This window comes from Chiloscyllium punctatum, chromosome 24 (genome assembly GCF_047496795.1).
Source record: "Chiloscyllium punctatum isolate Juve2018m chromosome 24, sChiPun1.3, whole genome shotgun sequence".
Lineage (NCBI taxonomy): Eukaryota > Metazoa > Chordata > Chondrichthyes > Orectolobiformes > Hemiscylliidae > Chiloscyllium > Chiloscyllium punctatum.
Genome location: NC_092762.1, coordinates 62,149,339 through 62,174,277, shown reverse-complemented (window position 1 = coordinate 62,174,277; position 24,939 = coordinate 62,149,339). Strand labels below are relative to the sequence as shown.

The window sequence follows — 24,939 nt, the reverse complement described above, 5'->3', positions numbered from 1 at the left end:
TGACTTGTGCCTTGTAGATGGTGGACAGACTTTGGGGAGTCAGAACATGAATTACTCATTGCAAGATTCCTAGGTCTGTGGCCATAATCCTTTCACAGTTAGTCCAGGATGTTGTCAGTTATGGTAATGTCATTGATCATGGGTGATGGGGTGATGATTACATTCTCCCTTGTTGAAGATGGCCATAGCTTGGAATTTCTGTGGTATGAATGTTACTTGCCATTTGTCAGCCCGGAACCTCCATATTGTTCAAGACTTGCTGCATTTGGACATGGAATGCTTTAGTATCTGAGGAGTCATAAATGGTGCCGAACATTGATGAAGCAGCTGAAGATGACTGGGCCTAGAACACAAACCTGAGGAACTCTTGAAGAAATGTCCTGTAGCTGAGATAACCAATGTCCAAGAACCACAACCATCATCCTTGTTATTATTAGTAGAGTGTGCATAAATTACAGAATAATCAGAAACACACACACACACACACACACAGAGTTTTCAAAGCAGTACTGTCCAAGTGAAGTCAGTAACTAGCCACAAGTGTGGATGTAGAGCCTCAGTTTCAGCAAAAGGACCTCCTTCTAGGTGAAAATGCCTTAAATACAACACAGGTAAATATACTTCAAAGGACATTTTCTTGTCAAATATTTACCACTATTCAGTGTGAAACTTTGCTGCCTTTCTCTTTTGCCAGTTTAAGTTGTGAATTTATCAAATCTGAGCCCAGGTTTTTGTCCAAAGTTTGCAAAGGTTGCCCATTGCCAATGCCATTAGATCGGTTCACTTTCTTCTGCTTGCCTGCAATGGTCATTCTGATCCCTTGAGCTGACTACAAATGATGGCTCCTCTCTCTGTACAATGTTGCTAATGCTTCTATAGTGTTAGAATGTTGTTTCTAACTGCAGCACATGTCATTTCCACATGACACCAGTAAGCAGTAACAAGGAAGTAAAGCACATCCAAACATCAAAAAACCTTCACCAGTCATGCTTTTTATTTTACCATTTTGTGAACAAACTGATCACAGTCCAAATACATCCAGTGAGCTGGATTTTACAGGGCACCTCAGTCCCTGCCTCCTGGCCCAGATGAAAGGTTGGTGGAGATCCATCTACAATGCCATTAGCTGCCCATAGGTTAACACTGGATTGCAAATTGCTTTAAAGTGAGACTTCAACCCTTTTCCCAGGAGGATGTCCTGCATTAGAGATTGCGGGCAACTCTACAGTCCAAGCCAGGAGCAGTGGTCATGTACGGGCCTGCATGCAACCCCACCATGCCAAGGAACCCAGCAAAAGCAGTGAGGGGATGGGGCTCTAGATTCAAGAGGCAGGTTCCAGTGTTAAAAGGGAGGGAATAACATTTCTGTGAGGAGGGGAGATGCTTCGAACAGGGCTGCAGGACCTCCAAAAGCAGGTCTCCCCCCTATCCTCACTCGGCACCAGCCTGCGCAGTTATAGCACATTCCCTAGTGGTGTAGGCCTCCCTCCCATTGTGGGTAAAAGACAGGCAGTAAGATGAGGGCCTCTAAATGCCTCAATAGATCTGGGATGTGTAGACCACCCGTACCTGCTCCCCCGTCGCTATAAAGGTTCAGGCAGCTCCGAGGCAGATGAGTAGCAGGTGGGAAAGCCACAGCTAGATTTTCACTCCCCCTCACCTCCAAACATGCCAGGTGAACATTAAATCCAGTCAACAAAGTAAACATGAATAACCCTAACCCTATTCCCTGACCACAAGCAATGCTGCTTATTTCTTATTTCTATTTATTTATCAGAAATGTATATAACCACATCTGGATTCTGAGTTAGTCAACCGCGGCTAGGAACTAATATGTTAGACCACACTGTACAAAAGTACATTAGACAAGACAGAATGCAAAACCCAGGCTTGATACCACTGGGGAGTGAATTTTAAAAAAGTGACTGTTTTATTTTATTCTTTCCTGCAAGGTGACTAATTGGAAACAAGCGAAGAAACCAGTGAGGTGTATGAAATCTTCTATGTAAAAGTTTTCACTGGCAAGAAAAAAACTGCATTTAACTAATACCTTTAACATCCTAACTGCCAATTGACTTTGTTGTAATTTAGTTTGTTTTGTTAGCTTAAGTATCAGACAAACAGCAAAACAAGGCCCCTGAGAATTCAGAGGTAAGTGACCATGTAATGTGTTTGTTGATATTGTTTGTGGGGTGAATGCTAGGCATTTTGTTCTCCTTTGAATAGTGCCACTTTATATATTCTATGCCCATTTGAACTGACAGATATTAATTTAATATTCCAACCCTTGAACCTGTGATTCCCTCAGTGCTGCAATGAAATGTTAGTCAAGGTTCAAATGCTTGGAGAGGAGCTCTGAACTGAACACGTTTTAATTCAGAGGTAAAAATGCTGCCATTAAGGCAAAGTTATGTCAAAGGAATGGTGGGAAAAAAAAAGAGACAAAAGGTCATTTATGTGAAACGTTAACTCTGTATTCCTCTCCAGATTGCCTGAGCATTTGCAGCAATGTCATGATTTTATTTAAAAAAGAGGGAACTGTGAGGTGTTGAAGATCCTTCAGTGTTTAGGAGCTTCTATTTGCTCCTCTTGAAAATCACTCATTACTCATGTAATGCATATTATCAGTCTGTAATGAATAGACGGGAAGAGAAAAAACCCTGAACCGTTGCTGTAACAGGAAGGGCAGCTGGGATGTGCGCATGTACAATTCCGACAATGTTCTTTCCAACAATGATAAGTTATCTGACCTATCGAGCTTGGCAATTATGGAGTCTTCTAGTACAGCCTGAGAAGAACTAGACAAATATGTTTCCCAAGATAATCTCAGCTGAATGGAGCAAGCCTGAATCCATACTGCTTGCAAGTGACAACAGAGACAAGCAGATACTCAGTCCAAAGTACTGATAAACTTGTACGAAAAAAAAGTTAGCATTTGTTGGAAAACTGCAAGGAGCCTGTTTCTGTTTAACTCAGAGAATAATCAGCGCAGAGAGATACTGAACCTGGAATATGAAAAGTATTAGAATAATTGTCTAACTCCAGCAGCTGAAAGTTAAATTTCACCTGACTAAACAAAATCAATACATAATTAAACAGAATCTATCTAACCTTCCAATGGCTGTGACATAAACAGATATTCTCCTAATGACAGTCCCCTCAATATTTAAAAAAAACCCTCCAATCATTGCTCCATGTTTATACAGAGATCAAAGAATAGAATGTCCTACTGGAAATGAAAATATGTACAAAGTCACAAAAGTATAGAACTCAAATAGTTATGCAATCAAACTGTACAAAGCTACCATCAATAGTACATTTTGAGACGGCTAGCCCAGGATAACGCAACAAGTGTAATGCAAGAGAGAATTTTCTTGATATTATATCCAAAACTACAAAATCCCATACACGTTCTGGTTGTTCACCTCTATTCTGTCATGCTAGGTAATGTTCCTGCAGTCTACTAATACTCAGATTCCCAAATCTGTGCCCAGTGAGCTTAGGACTGGACTTTGAGTTCCCTGGCAATATGTACAGCTGTCACTGCTAACGGGAATACATGCTTCACTCTGCTGACGTGCAGTCACCTCTTTAGCAAACATATGGTCAAAACAATGATGGTTTATATTGTTGTTAATCAGAATTGGGAACTTAAGGATTTCAACTGAAAGCCCATATGATCACAACAATTGCCACACTTCCAACTGCTCCAAAAATGTCACAACATTGAATGACCCTGACCCAGGTCACTGCTTGAAATACTCCCCAGAGTTCTATTTACATTTTTGTAAGATTATTGATACCAGTACAGATACACTGAAGATTGACCCACATGAATGGTTCTCTCTGCCACAGCTTGTCCCAGAGTCATGGACCCTTTCTTTTTCAGTATTATCTCTCCAATCATCCATTAATATATATTATCTATTCCGAAATGTAGCATCAGGAGTAATTCCACAATAACTGTTCTGAAGATCTATCGCTTTAATATTCTAAAATATAATTCTTGAACTGTGTCTACAAGTCTTTATACTACGCTTTCTTGTGCACTCTCTGGTCTCTAGTATACCATGAATTCAGATTGTTCTTCTCCTCTTTCCAGAAGTTTATTCACTAGCTCAATTTGGTTCTGTAACTTGACATGTAAAAGTAACTCCTGATTTGGAACTCATAATTCGAGCTGCAGATCAGGCTATCCCATGGTGACTCCCTACTTGTTCTGTTTCTCATATTCTCAGTATAATGTCCCTCGCTTCTCCATGTTCGGTTCCTTGCTTTTTGATGGTGCTGGTCTTGATTACTGTTTCATTCTTATTGATGGGGTTCCTGTTGTCATAGAGTCATAGAGTTACACAGCACGGAAACAGACCCTTTGGTCCAACTCCTCTGAACTGACCAGATATCCTAAACTTATCCAGTCCCATTTGCCAGCATTTGGCCCATATCTCTTTAAACCCTTCCTATTCATATACCCATTGAAAAGCCTTTTAAATGTTACAATTGTAAATGCCTCCATCATGCCCTCTGGCAGCTCAATCCATATTCATACTACCCTCTGTATGAAAAAGTTGCCCCTAAGGTCCTTTTTAAATATTTGCCCTCTCACCTTAAACCTGTGCCCTCCAGGTTTGGACTCCCCTACCTTGGGAAAAACACCTTGGCAATTCTCCCTAGCCATGCTCCTCATGATTTTTATAAACCTCTATAAGGTCACCCCTCAGCCTCCAGCACTCCATGGAAAACAGCCCCAGCCTATTCAGCCCCTCCCAGTAGCTCAAACCCTTCAGTTGCAGCGACATCCTTGTAAATCTTTTCTGTACCCTTTAAAGTTTAACAACATTTTTCCTAGGCCAGGGAAATCAGAATTGTATGAAGTATTCTAAAAGTAGCTTCACCAATGTACTGGACATCCGTTGCATGATATCCCAACTCCTATACTCAATGCACTGACCAGTAAAGGCAAGAGTACCAAATGCCTTCTTCACTATGCTGTCTACCTGAAACTCCACTTTCAAGGAACTATGCATCTGCACGCCAAGGTCTCTTTGTTTAGCAACACTCCCCAAGGCCCTGCTACTAACTGTATAAATCCTGCCCTAGTTTGCCTGACCAAAATGCAACAACCCATATCTATCTGAATTAAACTCCATCTGCCCTTTGGCCCATCTGATCAAGGTCCCGTTGTACTCTGAGAACTTTCTTCACTGTTGTAATTTGCAGTTTGGCTTCTAACATTTTCCCCTTGGCCTTGTTTTTTCCCTCCATCTGCATGATTTATTATCTTATGAAACACATTTTGCAGAAGTAAAACTTTATCCCTGTCTAATCATTGCTTCTTCTGCATTACTTCATCTCCATAAATTCTTTGATTGTCATTATGGTTTGAAATTAGAGACCCTGTATTTTATAAAGCCTTACAAACATTCTAGACATTATTTTTGATTGACATCGGTAATAGTTTAAACCCTCTTACCTGAAACCAGACTGGAAACAATGAGTGGCAGCACCAGCATCTGCAGCATTCTCATCAGCAACTCACCCGGGAAAGAGAAATACTTAATCTCACGATAGGACAGCTTGTAGGGACGGAGGGTAAACCCTAGAATTATACCTGCCAAAAAGCCAAAATAAACTCAGTTTCCTGCAAAATATCAGGGTAAACAGAATAATAATGCTCGTGACTTTCTGTATTAATTAATAAACTTGAGACAAAAAAAGAAGAGTTTAGAAACCTAAAAGTCATCATTTTTCAGAGACACAAATACGAGCAGAAGGGAAAGAGAATGGGTCAGGGGGAATACAGGAGGTGGGAAGAGATGAAGGGGTCGATATGGAGAATATCATCTTGTTGCCGTTCCTTGATGCAGTCCTTTCAAATATTAAAGATGAATAATAACTTTAACGTGTTTGAAGTGTGTTGCATGAAAATCAGAACTAAGGGTCTGACTGTCCTTCCAAATCTAATTTTCAGCTATTTGGCAGCAATAGACATGTGGACACATGTTTGAGGTCTCTAAGGTTCAGAAAAGGTTTAATAGAGTAGACATAAATAAAATGTTTCTACCAAAGACAGTCCAAAACTTTAAGGTCTTAACAAAAAGCTGTCACCAATTAATTAGAGAATTCAAAAGAAACTTCTGTGCTCAATGAGTGATAAGAATGTGGAATACACTACCATATTAGAATTTGGATTAGAAACTGGCTTTCTGAAAGAAGGCAGCGAGTGGTGGTTGAAGGAAAATATTCAGTCTGGAGTCCAGTTACTAGTGGTGTGCCACAAGGATCTGTTTCAGGACCACTGCTGTTTGTCATTTCTCATTGGTAAAGGGATTGAGTTACAGAACTGCAATATCATGCTGCAACTATACAAAACGCTAGTGCGGCCACACTTGGAATATTGTGTATAGTTCTGGTCGTCCCATTACAGGAAGGATGTGGAAGCATTGGAAATGGTGCAGAGAAGATTTACCAGGATGTTGCCTGGTCTGGAGGGATGGTCTTATGAGGAAAGGCTGAGAGACTTGGGTCTGTTCTCATTGGAAAGAAGAAGGCTAAGGGGGGATTTGATAGAGACATACAAGATGATCAGAGGATTAGATAGGGTAGACAGTGAAAAACTTTTTCCTAGGATGATGGAGTCAGCTTGTATGCGAGGACATAATTACAAATTGAGGGGTGATAGATTTAAGACAGATATCAGAGGCAGGTTCTTTATTCAGAGAGTGGTAAGGGCATGGAATGCCCTACCTGCTAATGGAGTCAACTCAGCCACATTAGGGAGATTTTAAAAATCCTTAGATAAGCACATGGATGATTTTTGGATAGTGTAGGGGATGAGCTGAGAATAGTTCACAGGTCAGCGCAATATCGAGGGCCGAAAGGCCTGTTCTGCGCTATATTGTTCTATGTTCTATATGGTGTAGTTGAGATAAGTAGATGTATTGGGAGGAAGTTAGGTAAGTAAAGAATGGAAAGATATACTGATAAGGTTGGATGAAAGGATATGGGAAAAAAGTTTATGTGGTGCAGAAATACATTGATCTGAATGGTTTGTTTCTGTGATGTGGAGTTTATGTAAATTAATAATAAACATATTTAGAATTGTGAATTAAGTGATTCAGGATATCTCAAATTCACATACTTCAATGGAAAATAAATTACTTTGGACTTTGAATGATCCCATTGCTATTCATATTAGGGATGGAAGAGCTTTATTCTCTGTGCTCTGAGCAATCTATTATAGATATAGATATAGGTATTATATATGTAAAGATATAGATTGAGGGTGATATTGTGGAGAAATTTACTGTTCCAAAGTTTTAAAAAAGGTATTTGTAACCATGGTTAAGCACTAAATCCAGATTAGACTACTTAGATCATCTTCTGTACATTACAAGGCACCAGATGCCAAGAAATTGCGAACTGGTGCAACTGTGAATTCTATTGATAGAGCAGTCTATTAGGAAAGCTCCTGTAACATTGCCCATAGTGTTGGGTGCATTGGCCAGAGGGAAATGGGACTGGGTGGGTTACTCTCCGGAGGGTCGGTGTGGACTTGTTGGGCTGCAGGGCCTGTTTCCACACTGTAGGGAATCTAAAAAAAAATCTGTTCTGGTACCGAGGACCTGCTTCTCCAGAAAGGGCCTGGATTTTTTTCTAGATTCTGAAAGAAATGATTTCTGAATTTTATTAAAATTGGCCATAATTTTCGCAGGAACTGAAATTGTCAAACAATGAGAACAGAAAATTCTAAAATTCCATAGTTAACACAAACAAAATCAAACTCATCCAATCAACTTTCTTTTGCACTTTTTAAATGTCTTCATTTCAGTTTTTACTTGGCTTTAGATTCTTTTCAAATATCCTAACTTGACTTTGACTGCCATGAACTATAACTCTTGAGTTGAATTCTGTTGTCCGGTCTGAGTATGAAAGTATATTTGGTCTTGCAGGATGGATTGTATATCTTTTTGGCCAGATGTAGCAATGGAACAATTTTGCCTAGCTTCTAGAAATTTCTGCTCAGTAGCAGTTCTTCAAATAGTTTTATAAAACGGGAGGCTGAATCTCAAAAGCTTTACTGGAGGATACATTAAATTCAGTGTGTTTAAACTCTGTGTAAGAGGGAGAAATAAAGAGAGTGAGAAAAATAGAAGAAAATTATAAGTGTTCTGGTGACATGCCTGTCAGCATTTTTCGTTTGTATCTGGATTAGTGGTGCTGGAAGAGCACAGCAGTTCAGGCTGCCTGAACTGCTGTGCTCCTCCAGCACCACTAATCCAGAATCTGGTTTCCAGCATCTGCAGTCATTGTTTTTACCTATTTTTCATTTGTAGTCCAAAAACTTTAGAAAGAGCATTAAACTGAGAGATAAGTTAAAGGAATGAGAGAGATTGTGTTTTTCTCCAGTAATATTGTTTAAATTTTCAAAAATTACTTGAGATGAAGTCATAATTTTATCGTGTGCTTTACTAACAGAAAAGGTTTTTGTTACCACTTATTTGTATCTGAGATACTTACCTCAACCATCTCTGAAGTGGAAGATCAAATTAAAAACAAATAGAAAGAAAGATGGGTAGTTCATACCTCGTTGATTTTTTTAAATAAAACAAGTTGAAATTTGAAAGCAATTAAAGCTGGGAAAGAGACTGGGAAGTGAAGAAAAGCAGGGAAGAGCAGGGTTGAGGTTGAAGGTGTGTGTCAGCTTCCTTTAGATGTTCAAGGGAAAGCAGATGAAAATGTGGATTGGATTCAGGTGAAATGAGAGATAAACATGCAGGGGGATAGTATATCAGCCTAGCAGATAGTTCAACTGGGGTAATATGGAAAAATTGAGAGTCAAAGGTGCGAGGAAAGTGATACAGCAACAGTAAGAAGCTTAGCAACCAACTTTACATCTCTTTTTCTTTTATTTCTATTGAAATGAGTGATCCTTCTCCCGAGGTATCTGTCCTGATTCCTCCCACACCCACCAATGTCACTACCATTCCTGACCCCTGATCCATCACACCTGACATTGGCACCTCTTCAGAATTTCAATCCTCTGTTAAAGGTTTCTTCTCCTGATCTTTATCCCTCTCTGGCTCTGGTCCCAACTCAAAGTCTCCTCTCCTAAAGCATGATCCTTTCCATACACCAGTTCTGTTCCACTGTCCAACCCCAAACTCCAATTATTCTGACTACCAACTTCAGCTTCTAAGGCCCAGCCTCCACTCCCGAGCAGTGATTCTCCTTCTCAGATTCTGCTCCCAACTCCCAGGTGCAGCCTTTGTTCCCATCTTCCACCACAATTGCTATTGTTTACAAGTTCTGAATTTTTCTGCATAAATTGAAAAAATAATTCATTTTTAAAGTGAATGATTTGAGGGTAACATTATTACATAGATGTAGAAAACAGAAACACGCATAAAAGAGGAGCAATATATCAACAAACAATCATTGTTCCAGACAGTAACAGTAGCCTGTCTGGGTGGTGCAGCTTGCCCTATGATGCTATAAGATTGAAGGAGCCTTTACTGTGTGTTCATCAATGAAACAAGCTTTTTTATAAATCAGAACACAGAACTTTGTGGAAGATTGAAAGTCAAAGATTATGGGGAGACAGGATCTACCCTGAGCTATAGGACAGCATACACACTGATTATTCTGTTTTACTTAACTAAAATAACCACAGTGAGCAAAGGTAATGTGTGTTCCTTATTTCGTAACATTAGGTGAATTCTGATCATTCGATTTTGTTGCTTCACTTTACTTAGAATAAAGCAGTTTCTTATTTAAACCAAGCTTTGTTCCATCCATTGTTAAGTGGGTCCAACTTCAGAGAGACTGAAGAAGTGCTTTTGCATAAGACAGTGATCTCTTGCAGATAATGATGGAGTTTCATTCTTACAGTGTGGAGTTCTATAATTCTACAGGTAGAAATTATCACATAAACTAACTTCCATAAAAAAATAAACTGCTCAGATTGCTTATGAGAGGGACTGAAACCACAAACTCAAGTACTTACCCACCACAGAATGAACTTTGTGACATGCAGCACCAAATGGTGATGCTACACAGATCAGTGATTATATTAACCCTGGAAACCAACATGGATAGATCAGAATTATCTGTTGGTGATAAGTGTGGATATTTTCAATTTCTGTAGGAAATGTTTATATGGCTGTTGCAATGTAGTTACACGCATGTACCTTTTGGAATATACCATAGGTATATGATTATATACTAATATGTTTGATTATGTATTCATATGATGGATGTGAGTGCTGACAAAGGAACATTACTGTCCTAACAAGCAGGCCAATCTCATCCTTAGCATAGTGAAGACAAAGTCAATTTCCCTTACCACTCTTTCACCAAACACATCCTGATTTCATATAACCTAATTACTGGAGAGTTAATCTCTGTAGTCATCACCAAATTGTATCAGGTCAGGCAAGGCACAATTTGATGGAAATTGGATTAGTGGTGCTGGAAGAGCACAGCAGTTCAGGCAGCATCCAAGTAGCTTCGAAATCGACATTTCAGGCAAAAGTCCAGACTTGTCCTACCTGCCTATCTTCTTTTCCACCTATCCACTCCACCCTCTCCTCCTTGACCTATCACCTTCATCCCCTCCCCCACTCACCCATTGTACTCTATGCTACTTTCTCCCCACCACCACCCTCCTCTAGCTTACCTCTCCACGCTTCAGGCTCACTGCCTTTATTCCTGATGAGGGGCTTTTGCCCAAAACGTCAAATAAAAGAAGGGCTTTTGCCCGAAACGTCGATTTCGAAGCTACTTGTATGCTGCCTGAACTGTTGTGCTCTTCCAGCACCACTAATCCAGAATCTGGTTTCCAGCATCTGCAGTCATTGTTTTTACCTTGTACAATTTGATGGAAAGTCAGATCCCCTCTACACTGCTAATCATGCACTTCCAGGTCAATAATAGTATGGATAGATAAAGATATGTCTCCATTCTGCTCCATCAAAAGATGCTAGATTAAAGTTTTCACAGATGCAGATGAAGTCTTCCTTTCCATTAGGGTCAGCCACTTGAATATTTAGCTATGAAGTACAGACTATTCTGCATTGTTGAATCAAGGAATATTGCAGAGCAATCTAGCAGATATAGATTTAAAGGTCAATGTTGTGGGGGGGGGGGGTTTGTTTAGTCTGAACTTGTAACTTCAGTTGGAAATTAGTGGAATGTTGAAAGAAGTAGCACCGTCAGTCAGTTTCAACTGAGATTCTGGGTCTTTGTGAGTGGGACCTGCTGAGGGCTTATCAAAATTATGGTGAAAGATCGAGGGGATTTCTGTTGAGTTCCAACCAAGTACCTTTAATGTAAGTTGACCAACATATAGCAGTTGTACTTCAACATGGGTCTAACACGATTAGTAAGGAGCCAAAGAGAAGCGTAATGTGGAAAAGTGGTGTGTCATACTGATTAAGAAAGTCATATGTTTGTAGAAGATAAATCAATGAAAATTTCAACACTGTATTAATAAGCACTGGATTGCATGAGCTGTAGTACAAATGTATGTAGGCATCTTTTGGTCCAAATCGAGAATATTGGTCACTAGAGGGTAACATTGTCTTCTAAAAGGTTCACTGTTGAACAAACTGTCATTCCAAGTCAGAAGACTGCATGAGAAAAGTTGTGCTCATATCCTTTTGAAACAAAGAGAATGCTTATATTCCAGCTTTTATCCAGATGGTGCAAAACTAAATGTTTTGAACTGTGCTGAGCTATTTCCCTGCAATGCTTTAACAGTCTCTTCCTACCAGGATCATGAACATTTGTGTGAAATGCTACAGGTAGGTTAGGGGAATGTGGAGCTAAACTTGTCATCTGGAGAAGTTGTGGGAGGCCAAACCATTGCTGATGGATCTGTTCTCAAAAGGAATTTGGCTGGGCCTTTTGGCCATATTTTTGAATATATTGAATCAACCGTTAAGAGTTTTCTTTAAGAGATCACATTAAATGCAGTCATGATTGGAGATGCCGGTGTTGGGCTGGGGTGTACAAAATTAAAAATCACTCTCACCTGGTGTTGTGTGATTTTTAACATGTATATCAACTTTGGTCAAGCTGTTTTTATTTGTTGTGTAATTTGGATAAAACCCAGACTGTCATGTGTCCAGAACATGATTAGCCGCCTCTTATAGAATCATACGTAGCCGAATTTCTTACCCAGAATGACCGCAAAGATAGTTAAAAGGACAAAGGCATTTTTCTTGACGAAGCTGAGCACACTTTGGCGGCTGATGTTGCTCAAGCTCTTCTTTGCTCTTCCAGCTCGGCTGCGCACCGCCTTCTGGAAGCGCTGTACTCGGCTGTCCGCGGCGCTCCGCTTTCCTGACTCCTCGTTCAGGAACAGGCTGTTCACGTTGGTCTGCCGCTCACTCATGGTCAAAGCCAGTGCTCCGGATCTGACCTGCACCACTGGTGGGCAACTTCGGGGGGGGGGAAGAAACAAAAAAACAATGATCGAAATCACATTTGCAGAGTATTCTGAACGGAATCCAACGCGCGCACACACGCACTAAGATAGAAGCATTAATCAAGTCTTTGAGATCAACAGGACCGGAATCTTGTACCTTCCTGTTACTGATGCAATCTACACTTAGCGGGGAGCCCCAGGATGAGGTCTGGCAGTGTCATCTCTGCTCCCTCGCCAGGGTTACATCTGCGTTTGTAAGTTTTGATTTCACTTCCTAAAAATGAATGTATGATCCAAACTCTCTCTCCTGTTTCTCCAGATTATCTGGGAATTTCGGTGAGCCAAGTTGGTTGCATCTCCCTGCCTGAGCCAAACCCTGCAGGCTGGATTTCAATCCCGCTTTCCAAAGAGAAAATGACCAGTTGATACTGCGGGAACTCCCACCACCCCCGTGGTTCAAGTTTAAAGGCCGTGGTACAACTCTCGGTGTGAGTGAGCCAATAAATACTGTCCTTTATGTTTAATTATTACTGAAAGCAATAGGTAACCGAAGGCGGGCCGCTGTGCACTCAACGCTGCACTGAACACTTTCAGGGGGAAACTCGACGTTCACACATTCACACTTTATCAAATATGAACTATTTTTAAATCGGTACAGCCCTTGTGTTGGGCAGTAATTGGTTAATCCTTTGAATTTATTGTCTGAAAATAGATTTTGCAAGCAATTAACATTTGTAACGGAAAAGGCATTTTCGGATCATAATCCTTTCTTTCGCAATACTGTTACTATGAGGGAGAGCAGTGAATGAGTGCTGGACCCATTGGTGATATTCACGCGTCTGCTACTTTAGCGTCATTAACCCACTTAAAATATAAACTGGATTAAACATTCATAAGTTAAAATAATTTTCAGATCATCGCCACATTCAAAACAATTTCAGGTTCGACTAAATTCACTCCTTAAGCACAGACCAAAAGATGCTGATCGTGTCTTGCTCCTGGTATAGTTTGGATCTTCAGTGAAGTGCACGGATGATCAAATCCACATGCACTGGTTTGTAACTTCAGAATAATTTTAATTAATTATTCCTCCATATAGTACCCTGTCTGCCACTTCCCTGTCAGCTGCTGAATTTCTTACTGGATTTTGTTGTGACATAATTATCGCATGTTCTAAACTTGATTACTTAGTCTATATCTGAATTCTATGTATGTTTCGATGTAAACCACAATGCAACTCAGCCTTTGAACTTCGGAAGTGTTTTTTGATACCATTAAGGTATAGAGAGATTCACAAAATATAGGAAAAATATTCACACGTAATCATTTTTAACACAATTATGGGATATGGCTTCAATCTTATCTATAAGTCAATATTAAAATCTAGTGTTGCAGTTGATAACCGCTTCCAATTTAGTTTCATACATGATGATAATCCTTTGCTTGTCAGTCCTTTAGGATTAATGATGACCTACCTCCAGTAGAGTACTATGGGTTCTGAGATAGCTAATAAGTTCAATGTGCAATCTGCAGACTTCACTACATGTAAGGCAGGTAGTACTAGGAAGGTTGAGAAGATGAGTTATTGGGAAGTTTGTGCACGGTCTCCTATGCCTCAACTTTGCTCCATCCTAATGAAGCCTCTCAGTGTATTTCTTGCCTTCCCTAATGAATCTTCTCTATTTTGGTCAGTCCCAACCCAGGGACTCATGTGAATCAATGGGAATGTATGACCTTTATAAGTAAGTTGTTTTAATGACATCTCTAAAAAAATTTGTTATCCTCCAAAGAGTCTCCTATCACAAGTGAGTTCTAATTAGAGCAACTGCTTTGGGACTCTGGGTGTCAGACATACAAACAAAATGTCCTGCACAGCAGAGATGGTTTTGAGTGATTAGCACCTCAATTCCAAACAAGTTAGCTGAGGAGAGGACAATGCAGTTGGATACTTTTTTTGCCACTGGATTTGGAAGATTTTGTGAGGGCATCTCCAGTGCTTTGAGGCAGCTGCCTTATGTTGTTCAGGTCTCCAAACTATATAGGAACACAGGGATCCCTGCTTAGTAAACAATGATTTTGAGTCTCATGTTTGAGATCCTGGTGCTCAAATACTTTTTTCTTCAGTTGGATGAAGACTGAGCTGGTACATTGGATGTGATGAAGAATTTTGTCATTCATATCAGCCTCAGTCTAGAGGAGGATCCCAAGATATGGGTTTATGGACAATGTTAATATAAAAGGTTGCTTCTCCAATATAAGGACAAAATGGGAAGGCAGTCTATCTTTGCAGTTTGTATTGTCATGTAGAATGTAAAGTCTTGGATTAATTCCAATTACTTTTCAATCTGATCATACAATTTTCTTGTTCTTCTTTGCTAAATCATGCAGCTGTACTGTGTTATGCAAATATACAAAATGCAAAAATGGCCATTATCTGTTCAAGATGAAGGCAATTTCTTTAGCAGTAACATAGGACACCTCTTTTCCAAAACCAAATGCAATCCAAAATTCACAGATGCTAGGTTTGCTAATATTCACCACAGAAAGAAATACCATTTATTTTAATATATAAATCCCATGGCTTCCTTATGAAATAAAATGATTGTTGTTTTTAATATTCTTGTTGGCTTTTGAACAAAAAAAAACACTGCGCTATACACCTCCTTGTCATATGCTACACACTGTTTAGACAGTTGATTGGTTTATGATTCATTCTCATTAACACAAAAAATAACTATTTTCAGTTTTTTGACACCTCTGTTGTGTAAGTTTATTGCTGGAATTTGCCTTTGCCAATCATATCTGGTAATTACTTTTAAACCCTCTGGAAGATTCTGTCAGTTCAGATAAGGTTCTGTATGTAGATTAAATTTGGCAAATCATAGAAGCTTCAGTTGCCCCCAGTGACCATGTGTGCAGAAAGTATGTTCAATTGTCGCTACTGGCAAACCACATTTCAAAGCTGGAGCTGCAGGTGAAGTCACTAAGGAGCATCCGTGATACTGAGTATGTTATGGACAGCACAGTCAGTGAGGTGGTCACACTGCAGGTGAAGACTAAACAGCAGAAAGGGCATGGGTAACTACCAGGCAGAGTAGAGGAAAACAGGACCATCTACAGCCATCCCCCTTTCTTAGAAACATACTGGTGTCAGCCAACTTCATGGCTAATCCTGGGTCTAATGCACAAGAGGGGAGGAAGAAGGATGACAGACTGATAGTGATAGGGATTTAATTTTAAGGGGGAACAGACAGGCATTTCTGCAGGAGTGTATGTTGCCTCCCTCGTGCCAGGGTCCTATATGTCACTGAATGGCTTCAGAATATTCTGAAGGTTTGGTGGGGAGGTGGGGGTGGGGGGGAAGGAGGTGGTGGGGAAGGACAAACAAGTAAGACATTGTGGTACATATTGGTACCAATAATATAGGTAGAAAAAAAGAAGAGATCCTGCCAACAGAATTTAGGGAGCTAGAAAATAAATTAAAAATCAAAATCAAAAAGGTAGTAATTTCTGGATTACTTCCAGTGCCATGTGAGAGCGAGTGTAGGAATATGAGGTTAGTTCAGATGAATGTGTGACTGGAGAGATAGTACCATGAGGGAGGACTTTAGATTTCTGGGATTTTTGGAAATAGTGGGATCTGTACAAGATGAGGGACTGCACCTGAATTGGAATGGGATCAGTATTCTAGTAGGAAGGTATGCTAAAGCTTTTGGGGAGGACTAAAATTACCTTGGAGGGGTGGGGAGGTGCAATTCAGACAGAAGGTTCAGCAGGTGGAGATGAATGGCTAGAATGAAAAGAGGCAGCAAGTGAGTCAGGAAGGCATAGACATTCTGGGCCAGCTGAAGTACAAGGGAGGTTAATGATTGGATGATTTCATGCAAGGAGTCTGACGGAAAAGACAGATGAGTTCAGGGCACAAATTAAAACATGAGGTTATGCTGTTATTGCTGTCACTGAGAGATAGTTGTAAGAGGGGCAGGATTGGAGCTCAATATTCCACGATATAGGGTCTTTAAGCAAGATAGGGAAGGAGGGAAAAGAGGTGGGGAGGGTTGCAGTATCAATCAGGGAAACAATTACAGCAGTAAGGAGGGATGTCATCTTAAAAGGCTCCTGAAATAAAGCCATATGGGCATAACTTTCAAACTAAAAAATAGCAATCACATTGCTGGAAATGTCTATAGGCCCTCTAGCAGTCAGACAGAAAGAGAAGAGCAAATATGGAGGCAAATTTTAGAGAAGTATACAAGTAATGGAGTCATGACAGTATGGGATTTCAAGTCCTCCAATATTAATGGAGTAGTCAGAGACAAAATTAATCTGCACTTGGAGATGCAGGGCTTAATCAAGAACAGTCAGCATGGTTTTGCTAAGGGGAGGTCATGTCTGACTGACTTAATTGAATTTTTCAGGGAGGTTACTAGATGTGTAGACAAGGGCAATGCATTTGTTGTGGTCTGGGATTTCTGCGAGACTTTTTATAGGATCTTGCATGGCAGACTGATGACAAACATAAGAGCCCCGGCGATCTGAGGACATTGGCTAATTGGATCCAGAATTTGCTGAGTGGCAAGAAGCAGAGGATGATGGCTGAGGTGTTTTTTTGTGACTGGAAGTCCGTTTCCAGTGGGGTTCCATAGGGGGATCAGTAATTGGGGCATTGGTGTAGATATAAGTGGTTTAGATTTGAAGGTATGAGGGTTGACGAGTAAGTTTGCAGATGATATGAAAATTGGTGAGGTAGTCAATAACGAGGAGGGTAGTCTTAGATGACAGGAAAATATGAATGGGCTGGTCAGATGGACTGCTCAGTGGCAATGGAATTCAATAAGGATAAGTGTGAGGTGATGCACTTGGAGAGGACAAACAAGGTAAGGGAATTCAAAATGAACAGTAGAACATGGGTCAGAGGGATCTTGGTGAGCATGTCCACCTATCCCTTATGATAGCAGAACAGGTAGGTAAAATGATTTAGAAGGCATAAGGCATAGAGTTTATTCACAAGGCATAGAGTTCAAGAGCAGGGAGGTTGTGCAGTAACTGTATGCAACATTGGTTAGGCTACAGCTAGAGTATTATGTGCAGTTCTGGAATCTGCATTTTAGGAGGAATGCGATGACACTGGAAAAGGTGCAGAGAAGATTCATCAGAATGTTTCCTGGGCTGGAGAATTTCAGTCATGAAGAGAGATTGCACAGACTGTGGTTGTTTTTCCCTATCTAGAGAGATCAATGACAGAGACATAGATTTAAGATAAAAGGCAGGAGATTTAGTGGGGATATGAGGAAAAACCTTTTCACCCAGAGTATGGTGGGAATCTGGAACTCACTGCCTGTAAGGGTGGTTGAGGCAGAAACCCTCATAACATTCAATAAGTGTTTTAATGTACACTTGTGATGTTAAGCCATACAAGGCAATGGGCCAAGTGCTGGAACATGGGATTAGAATAGTTAGGTGGTTGTTTTTGACAACTGCTTGTGATCACATCCTTACCATTATCCTGCACAGCTTTTATTCCCAAAATTCTCTCACATGGTACCTTGACAGGTGACTTTTGAAAATCTACCTAAATCACCTCAACCACAGTTTGATTTATCTAACAGCTGTGTTGCTTCCTCAATTAATTCCTGAATGTTGGTTAAGACAGGGCTGTCATTCAGAGTTTTCTCAATAATTTCTCCATCTACTTAAAAGAAATTCTGTGTTTTGAAATTTAGTTTTTGTGGACTAATAATTCAAATAAACCTATCTAGTTTATAATTCCTTGGCTTACCCCTTTCTCTGCTTTGAAGAGATTACACACAATTTCCTCATTTCAAACCTCTTTTCCATTTTCTTTTCTACTGACCTTCAGAAAACTATATTTTAGCTTATTCCCTAACCTTCAGCGCACAGTGATTTGTTTTATTAATTTCTTTAGCACTGTCTTGCTTCAGATAATAGTCTCCATTAGTTATCCTACACTAATTACTGGTGGTTCCACTCTTTCAATATTCACATAATATCTTGGCAATTTTTACTGTATTACCATAAATTAGTTATATTTAAATTTATATTATGATAATAGTATAATGGCTCACCCCTAGCCACACACGATTATAAAATAATTTAGAGCACTACTTAGAATATCTGGCTGATCAAGCCATCCAACCTCATTGGTATGTTTTGCCTGTAATTGAGCCTGTTTCACATACCTTGGCACCTCATCCCTTATTATATTTGGCAATCAAAAATCTATCACTTTGAGAACTAAAACCATCACTGGGCCAGCATTAACCGCAGCTTGTGGGAGAGAGTTTCACACTGTTACCACCATTTGTCTGAAGAAGTGTTTTCTAACTTCTCTCCTGAATGACCTGCCTCAGACTTTGGACTTGGTGAAAGTGAGGACTGCAGCTGCTGGAGATTAGAGTGGAGGGTCGTGCTGGAAAAGCACAGCAGGTCAGGCAGCGTCCAAGGAGCAGGAGAATCGACGTTTTGGAAAAAGCCCGTCATCAGGAATGAGGACTTTGGACTTCTCCACCAATAAAACATTCCTCTCCATCTACTTTAACAAATCTATTTAATGTCTAAAATAATACTAGTCTTTAACCTTACACATCCTATGGAATACAAGCCTAAATTGCTTTTTCATTATATAACCTTAGAGCACTGATAACATTCTAGAGATTGTACATCGTATTCTTTCCAATCATTTTGAAAGTGCAGTGCCCAGAAGTGTGCACAGTACTCTGATGTAACCAAACCAGGGCTGATGTAACCAAACCAGGGCTGATGTAACCAAACCAGGGCTGATGTAACCAAACCAGGGCTGATGTAACCAAACCAAACATAACATCTGCCCATTTTTGTTCTCGTCCTCTACTTATAAACCTAAATTTCCATTCGTCTTTTTTTGGTTATATTTTGTGCTGATCACTGGGAAGATGGCTGAACTATTCAGAAGGCAGATGGGTAGGTCATATTGTTTTAGCATTGTGACAATGGGGGTTATTAGATTTGGATCTATTTGCTATTAGTGCAGCTGTAGAAAGTGATTTTTTTCCAATGATCTCTTAGCTTCAGTAATTTCCCTCCTTATAGCTTTCCTGTTTATTTTTATATTTGCTCATGATTTCTTTCATATATGAGTCTTCACTGTATCGAATTTTAGTCTCTGACAAAACAAAAAAACATCCATTAAGCCTTTCCCAGCCGCATCTGCTAAAATGGGCAATTAACTCAGAAACTAAAGTCACCAAGTCAAAGATAACTTTTTGAAAATCCATAGGTTAGTCTGAATGCATGTTACCACATGTGAATTGTCAAGCTGACCCACAGTTAAGTCAGGCAGGAGATCAAAGACGGTTTAACACAGTTTGACTGGAGCAAAATATCAATCATTCAAGATAAGAGGGGAATTGTCTTTATCATTATGCCCCATTTGTGCTTGTACAGTATATTCATCTAAAGAAAACGTAATAAGGATCTGCTACACTCTCGTAAAAAACAGACAAAATTAATGGACAAGGAAAAAAATCCCAGTGGTTTTCTAGCCAGTTGTATAATAGTTATGGTACCTTATCCAACACACTGTGGACATCTCCTGCTCAGCAGGAGTCATATAAATTCCTGGCAGATTATAAACCTTGGACAGTCATGAGAAGTAAAACTGCAAAGTTTCTCTCTGATACTTTTAGGTGTTTAAAACTGTTCCAGGAGATCATGTTGACTGATTTATATTACAGTATACTTGCCTCCTAGATGAGGGGGTATTATTCTCAGTCAGGAAAATGTTCAGCTCTTCCTTAAAGAAGTACAACCAACGCTCACCTCATGAACCTGCAACCTACTCCATTGATCTCTGGGAAAAGAAGAAGCAGATAATTTAACATTGCTCTTCCATAATAATAAATGTGACTCCTGGTCCTCCTGCTCCAAGTCTGTTTTCTCTAATGTGTAAAAGACCTGGTTTGTTCAGGTACTGATTTCTCCTGCTCCAGACATGTGTAGTAAAATGATTGTACAGCTGATTAAAGGTATCAACAGACCTGGCCTTTTGAGCCTATCTGAATAGCTTTAGTGATTTAAGCTAGGAAATCATTCCTGTGGCGTTCTTCTGTACTCTTTCCAAAGTCACAATATCATCAACCATAATAACTCAAAAATCACATGACACCGGGTTATCATCCAACAGGTTTATTTGAAATCACAAGCTTTCAATGCCCCTCCTCCTTCCTCAAGCAACTATAACTTGGTGTTGTGTGATTTTTTGGCTTTATCCACCCCAGTCCAACACTGGCACCTCCACATATTAGCAAACCAAGTCTGGACTCATTATTCAAAGTGAATCCTACCCAGGTATACCAGGTCAATTTCTTTTGTATTGAATTCTCCTACAAATTAGACTAGGACCATAAGGCTGGAAGAAATGAAAACAGGAGTCGGCTGTTTGGCCCTTCGAGCGTGCTCTGACATTCAATAGGATCATGGCTGATGCAACGTTCCTCAAGTCCACTTTCCTGCCGTCTCCCCATAACCCTTGATTCCCCTACTGAACAAGAATCTCCCTGTCTCTGCTTTAGGTACACATAAGGATTCTGCCTCCCCACCCACCGGCAATGTAGCTCTCTGTGGCAAGGAGTTCCAAAGACTCTTAACTCTCTGAGAGAAGTAATTCCTTCTCATCTCAGTCTTAAATTGGGGCCCCTTTATTCTGAGACTATATCCTCTGGTCCTAGACTCTCCCAAGAAGGGAAACATTCTCTCAGCATTTACCCTGTCAAGTCCCTTAAGGATCCTATGTAGAGTCATAGAGATGTACAGCATGGAAACAGACCCTTCGGTCCAACCCATCCATGCCGACGAGATATCCCAACCCAATCTAGTCCCACCTGCCAGCACCCGGCCCATATCCATCCAAACCCTTCCTATTCATATACCCATCCAAATGCCTCTTAAATGTTGCAATTGTACCAGCCTCCACCACATCCTCTGGCAGCTCATTCCATACACGTATCACCCTCTGCATGAGAAAGTTGCCCCTTAGGTCTCTTTTATATCTTTCCCCTCTCACCCTAAACCTATGCCCTCGAGTTCTGGACTCCCCGACCCCAGGAAAAAGACTTTGTCTATTTATCCTATCCATGCCCCTCATAATTTTGTAAACCTTTATAAGGTCTCCCCTCAGCCTCCAACTCTCCAGGGAAAACAGCCCCAGCCTGTTCAGCCTCTTCCTAAAGCTCAAATCCTCCAACCCTGCCAACATCCTTGTAAATCTTTTCTGAACCCTTTCTAGTTTCACAACATCTTTCCGATAGGAAGGAGACCAGAATTGCACGCAATATTCTAACAATCGCCTAACCAATGTCCTGTACAGCCGCAACATGACCTCCCAACTCCTGTACTCAATACTCTGACCAATAAAGGAAAGCATACCAAACGCCTTCTTCACTATTCTATCTACTTGTGACCCCACTTTCAAGGAGCTATGAACCTGCACTCCAAGGTCTCTTTGTTCAGCAACACTCCCTAGGACCTTACCATTAAGTGTATAAGTCCTGCTAAGATTTGCTTTCCCAAAATGCAGCACCTTGAATTTATCTAAATTAAACTCCATCTGCCACTTCTCAGCCCATTAGCCCATCTGGCCCAGATCCTGTTGTAATCTGAGGTAACCCTCTTCGCTGTCCACTACACCTCCAATTTTGGTGTCATCTGCAAACTTACTAACTGTACCTCTTATGCTCGCATCCAAATCATTTATGTAAATGACAAAAAGTAGAGGTCCCAGCACCGATCCTTGTGGCATTCCACTGGTCACAAGTTTTAGTGAGATCACCTTTCATTCCTGTAAACTCAAATGCGTCAGTCGCAAATGGTTTAACCTTATGCTTACAAGCCAATCCCTCCATATGAGGAATCATCCTAGTGAACCTTATCTGAATTGTCACCAATGAAATGATGTCTTTCCTTGAATAAAGAAACCAAAACTGTTCACAGTAGTCCAGATATAGTCTTACCAGTACATGTACAGTTGCAGTAAGACTTCACTACTATTTTTTTAGTTACAGTTTAATAACATTGATCACAAATCTTTGGAACTTATGCTTGACCGCACCCTGATTGTTCTTTAAACACTGGTTTGAAATCCATTGCCTCCCCATTGCTAACTTCATATTTTTCACATTGGATCTGCCCATACATACTGTATAAGTCCATATTTCCCTAAGTTAAACATCATTTGTAAAGTGTAGAGTGATCTACTTGCACTGGTTAAGCAGCCTCTGCTGGTCTAATGTATGTACATCGTGCGTACACATACAACACAAAGTTGGTGTTCATTTCTCCACACATTTCACTGTGCTCACCATAGTACAGATCTTTAAATAATTTTCTGTGTTATCTTTAACAGTATTTTATCCCTGATTTACACCCACAGTTATTTTGACAGGGAAATAAAGATAAGCAACTTTTCTTAGATGGCTACATGGGAAAATAATCCAGTGACAGTCAGGACTTTAACAATGCAAATGGATTCTGATTGTGGTGTGACCTTTCATTCACTGTGATGTTTGAACCTTAGGCAGTTTCAGTATGTAAATTGAGGAACAGGAATGTTAGGCATTTTATTATAAATTAAAATTAGTACCAAAACACACAATGCACACTCCTGTAGAAACAATCATAACAGTTACAAGTTATTAGAACAAAGTCAACCTTAATTTTTAAAAAATCATTTTGAAAAAAGCAGAATTTTATTCCATTGCAATCAGTATCTAATTATTCTGAGAGGAAAAGAAGGGAATAGAGGTTAACTAGCCTTATTTATAGGGTAACAAATCCATGCCACATAATAATACACTCCTCTAAAGTTAGGAGCATTCAGTTTTTTTCAATTTTATTAACCTTCATGAAATACAGTTTTGAATACTTTTGGCTAATAGTTTAGGGCCCAGAGCATTAGTAAAAAGTAGTAACCTAGGAATTTCAGGAAAAGTAGTAGTGTGATGGGACAGTACTTCATAACATTTAAAGTAAAGGAAAGGATTTGCATTTATGTAGCACCTTTCCTGATCTCAAGGTGTATCATAACATTTTACAGCCGATTAAGCATTTTTGAAACATAGTCAATGTTGTACAGCAGGAAACATGGTTGACACTATATGAATGTCATTGTCTCACAGTATTTATAAAGCGTTTTTAACAAACTCAAGACATACCAAAGAGTGTTCTGATCTGTTAAGTGTTTTTGAAGTATAGTCAATGTTGTGATATAGGAAACAGGGCAGTCAATTTTGGCATAGCATGGTTCCCCAAACAGCAATTGGATAATGACTAGAGAAACTGTTTTATCTTTAATCATGTTGATTGAGGTATAAATTTTGGACAGAAAAACTTCTCTCCCATTTTTAAAAATCATGCCATGGAATCAGAACTGCCAGCAGGATTATATGGACAAGACACTGAGTGGGACATGAGCCCACTGTCTTCCAACACAAACCTGAGGGCATGTTTAAATATCAAAGGAATGATATCTCATTACAATGCAATGATAATGACCCTGCCGAAAATTTATCAGACTGAATATTAACTACCAACGGATGTGATTTAACGACCTGAAAGGGGAAGTCCAAGATGGACGCAAAGTAGGACACTTCAGCTGAAGCTTGACCATACCATCCCTTTCTTTCTCTCTCCTGGTGTTTCTTTCTCTTTCTTTTTCTCTCTTGGTGTTTCCTTTCTTCACTCCTGGCCTCAGCACAGACCTGGCGAGGTGTCCTCTCGGCCTGGCTGGCAGTGTCTCAGCCTAACTCTTGGTGGCCCATGGTGGTCTCTCGGCCTGGCCTGATGATATCTCAGCGTGTCAGTGGGTCCTGCCCGGGCATGAACTGGAGGAATTGGGAGGAGATCAGGGAGGCGGCAGCTTCAGCAGCAGCGATGGCATGGTGGCCCAGTGAGGGAAGAGTGAGCAGTGAAGAAGATCCCTCAGTATCTGCAACAGCATCGGCATTGAGAACACATAGCTGAGCTCTCCTGGAGAGCGAGCTAAATGGAGGACACAAAGACTGTTGAACTTTTAGCTTTATTCCTTTATTTTACTGTTTTATTTTAAGAAGGACTTTAATGTTAACTATTACCTTTTTAAATTTTTCTACTTATTCTATGAAGGTAATGCTTATCTGTTTAATTTTGTTTCTGTTTCAACTTTGTCCCTATGATTTTTGTGTCTAGGTTCTTTTGTACCCAAGATGGTGCTGTGTGTGGCAACATTAGACATTTTTCACTGTGCTCCTGTACTTGAGTACACGTGACAATAAAATTTAAATCTAAAAGACAATCTCAGACCCAGAAGTAGAAATAAGTGGGAACACTGTCTCCTTCAGGGCTTACTCTGGGCAAATTTGCAGGAAACCCTGTGGAGCTGTAAGGTAAGTAATTACAATGTTCAGAGGGGCAGTTAACTGTAAATATAACCCGGCAGTTTGGTTTACACAGGCAGGCCACGAGTTTATTGAGTTGTG

At 40.1% G+C, this 24,939-nt stretch overlaps 1 protein-coding gene across 1 annotated transcript in view; it reads right to left on the bottom strand.

Annotated features, from left to right (window-relative positions):
- The window catches only part of slc1a6 (solute carrier family 1 member 6), a 96,914-nt gene that overhangs the window by 48,753 nt on the left and 23,222 nt on the right, over positions 1–24,939 (bottom strand). The window contains exons 2-3 of the mRNA XM_072594007.1: positions 12,181–12,443; positions 5,474–5,611 (exon numbers count right to left, since the gene is read on the bottom strand). Coding sequence (XP_072450108.1) covers positions 5,474–5,611; positions 12,181–12,397 — 355 coding nt within the window. The 5' untranslated portion in view covers positions 12,398–12,443. The remainder of the gene's footprint in view (positions 1–5,473; positions 5,612–12,180; positions 12,444–24,939) is intronic.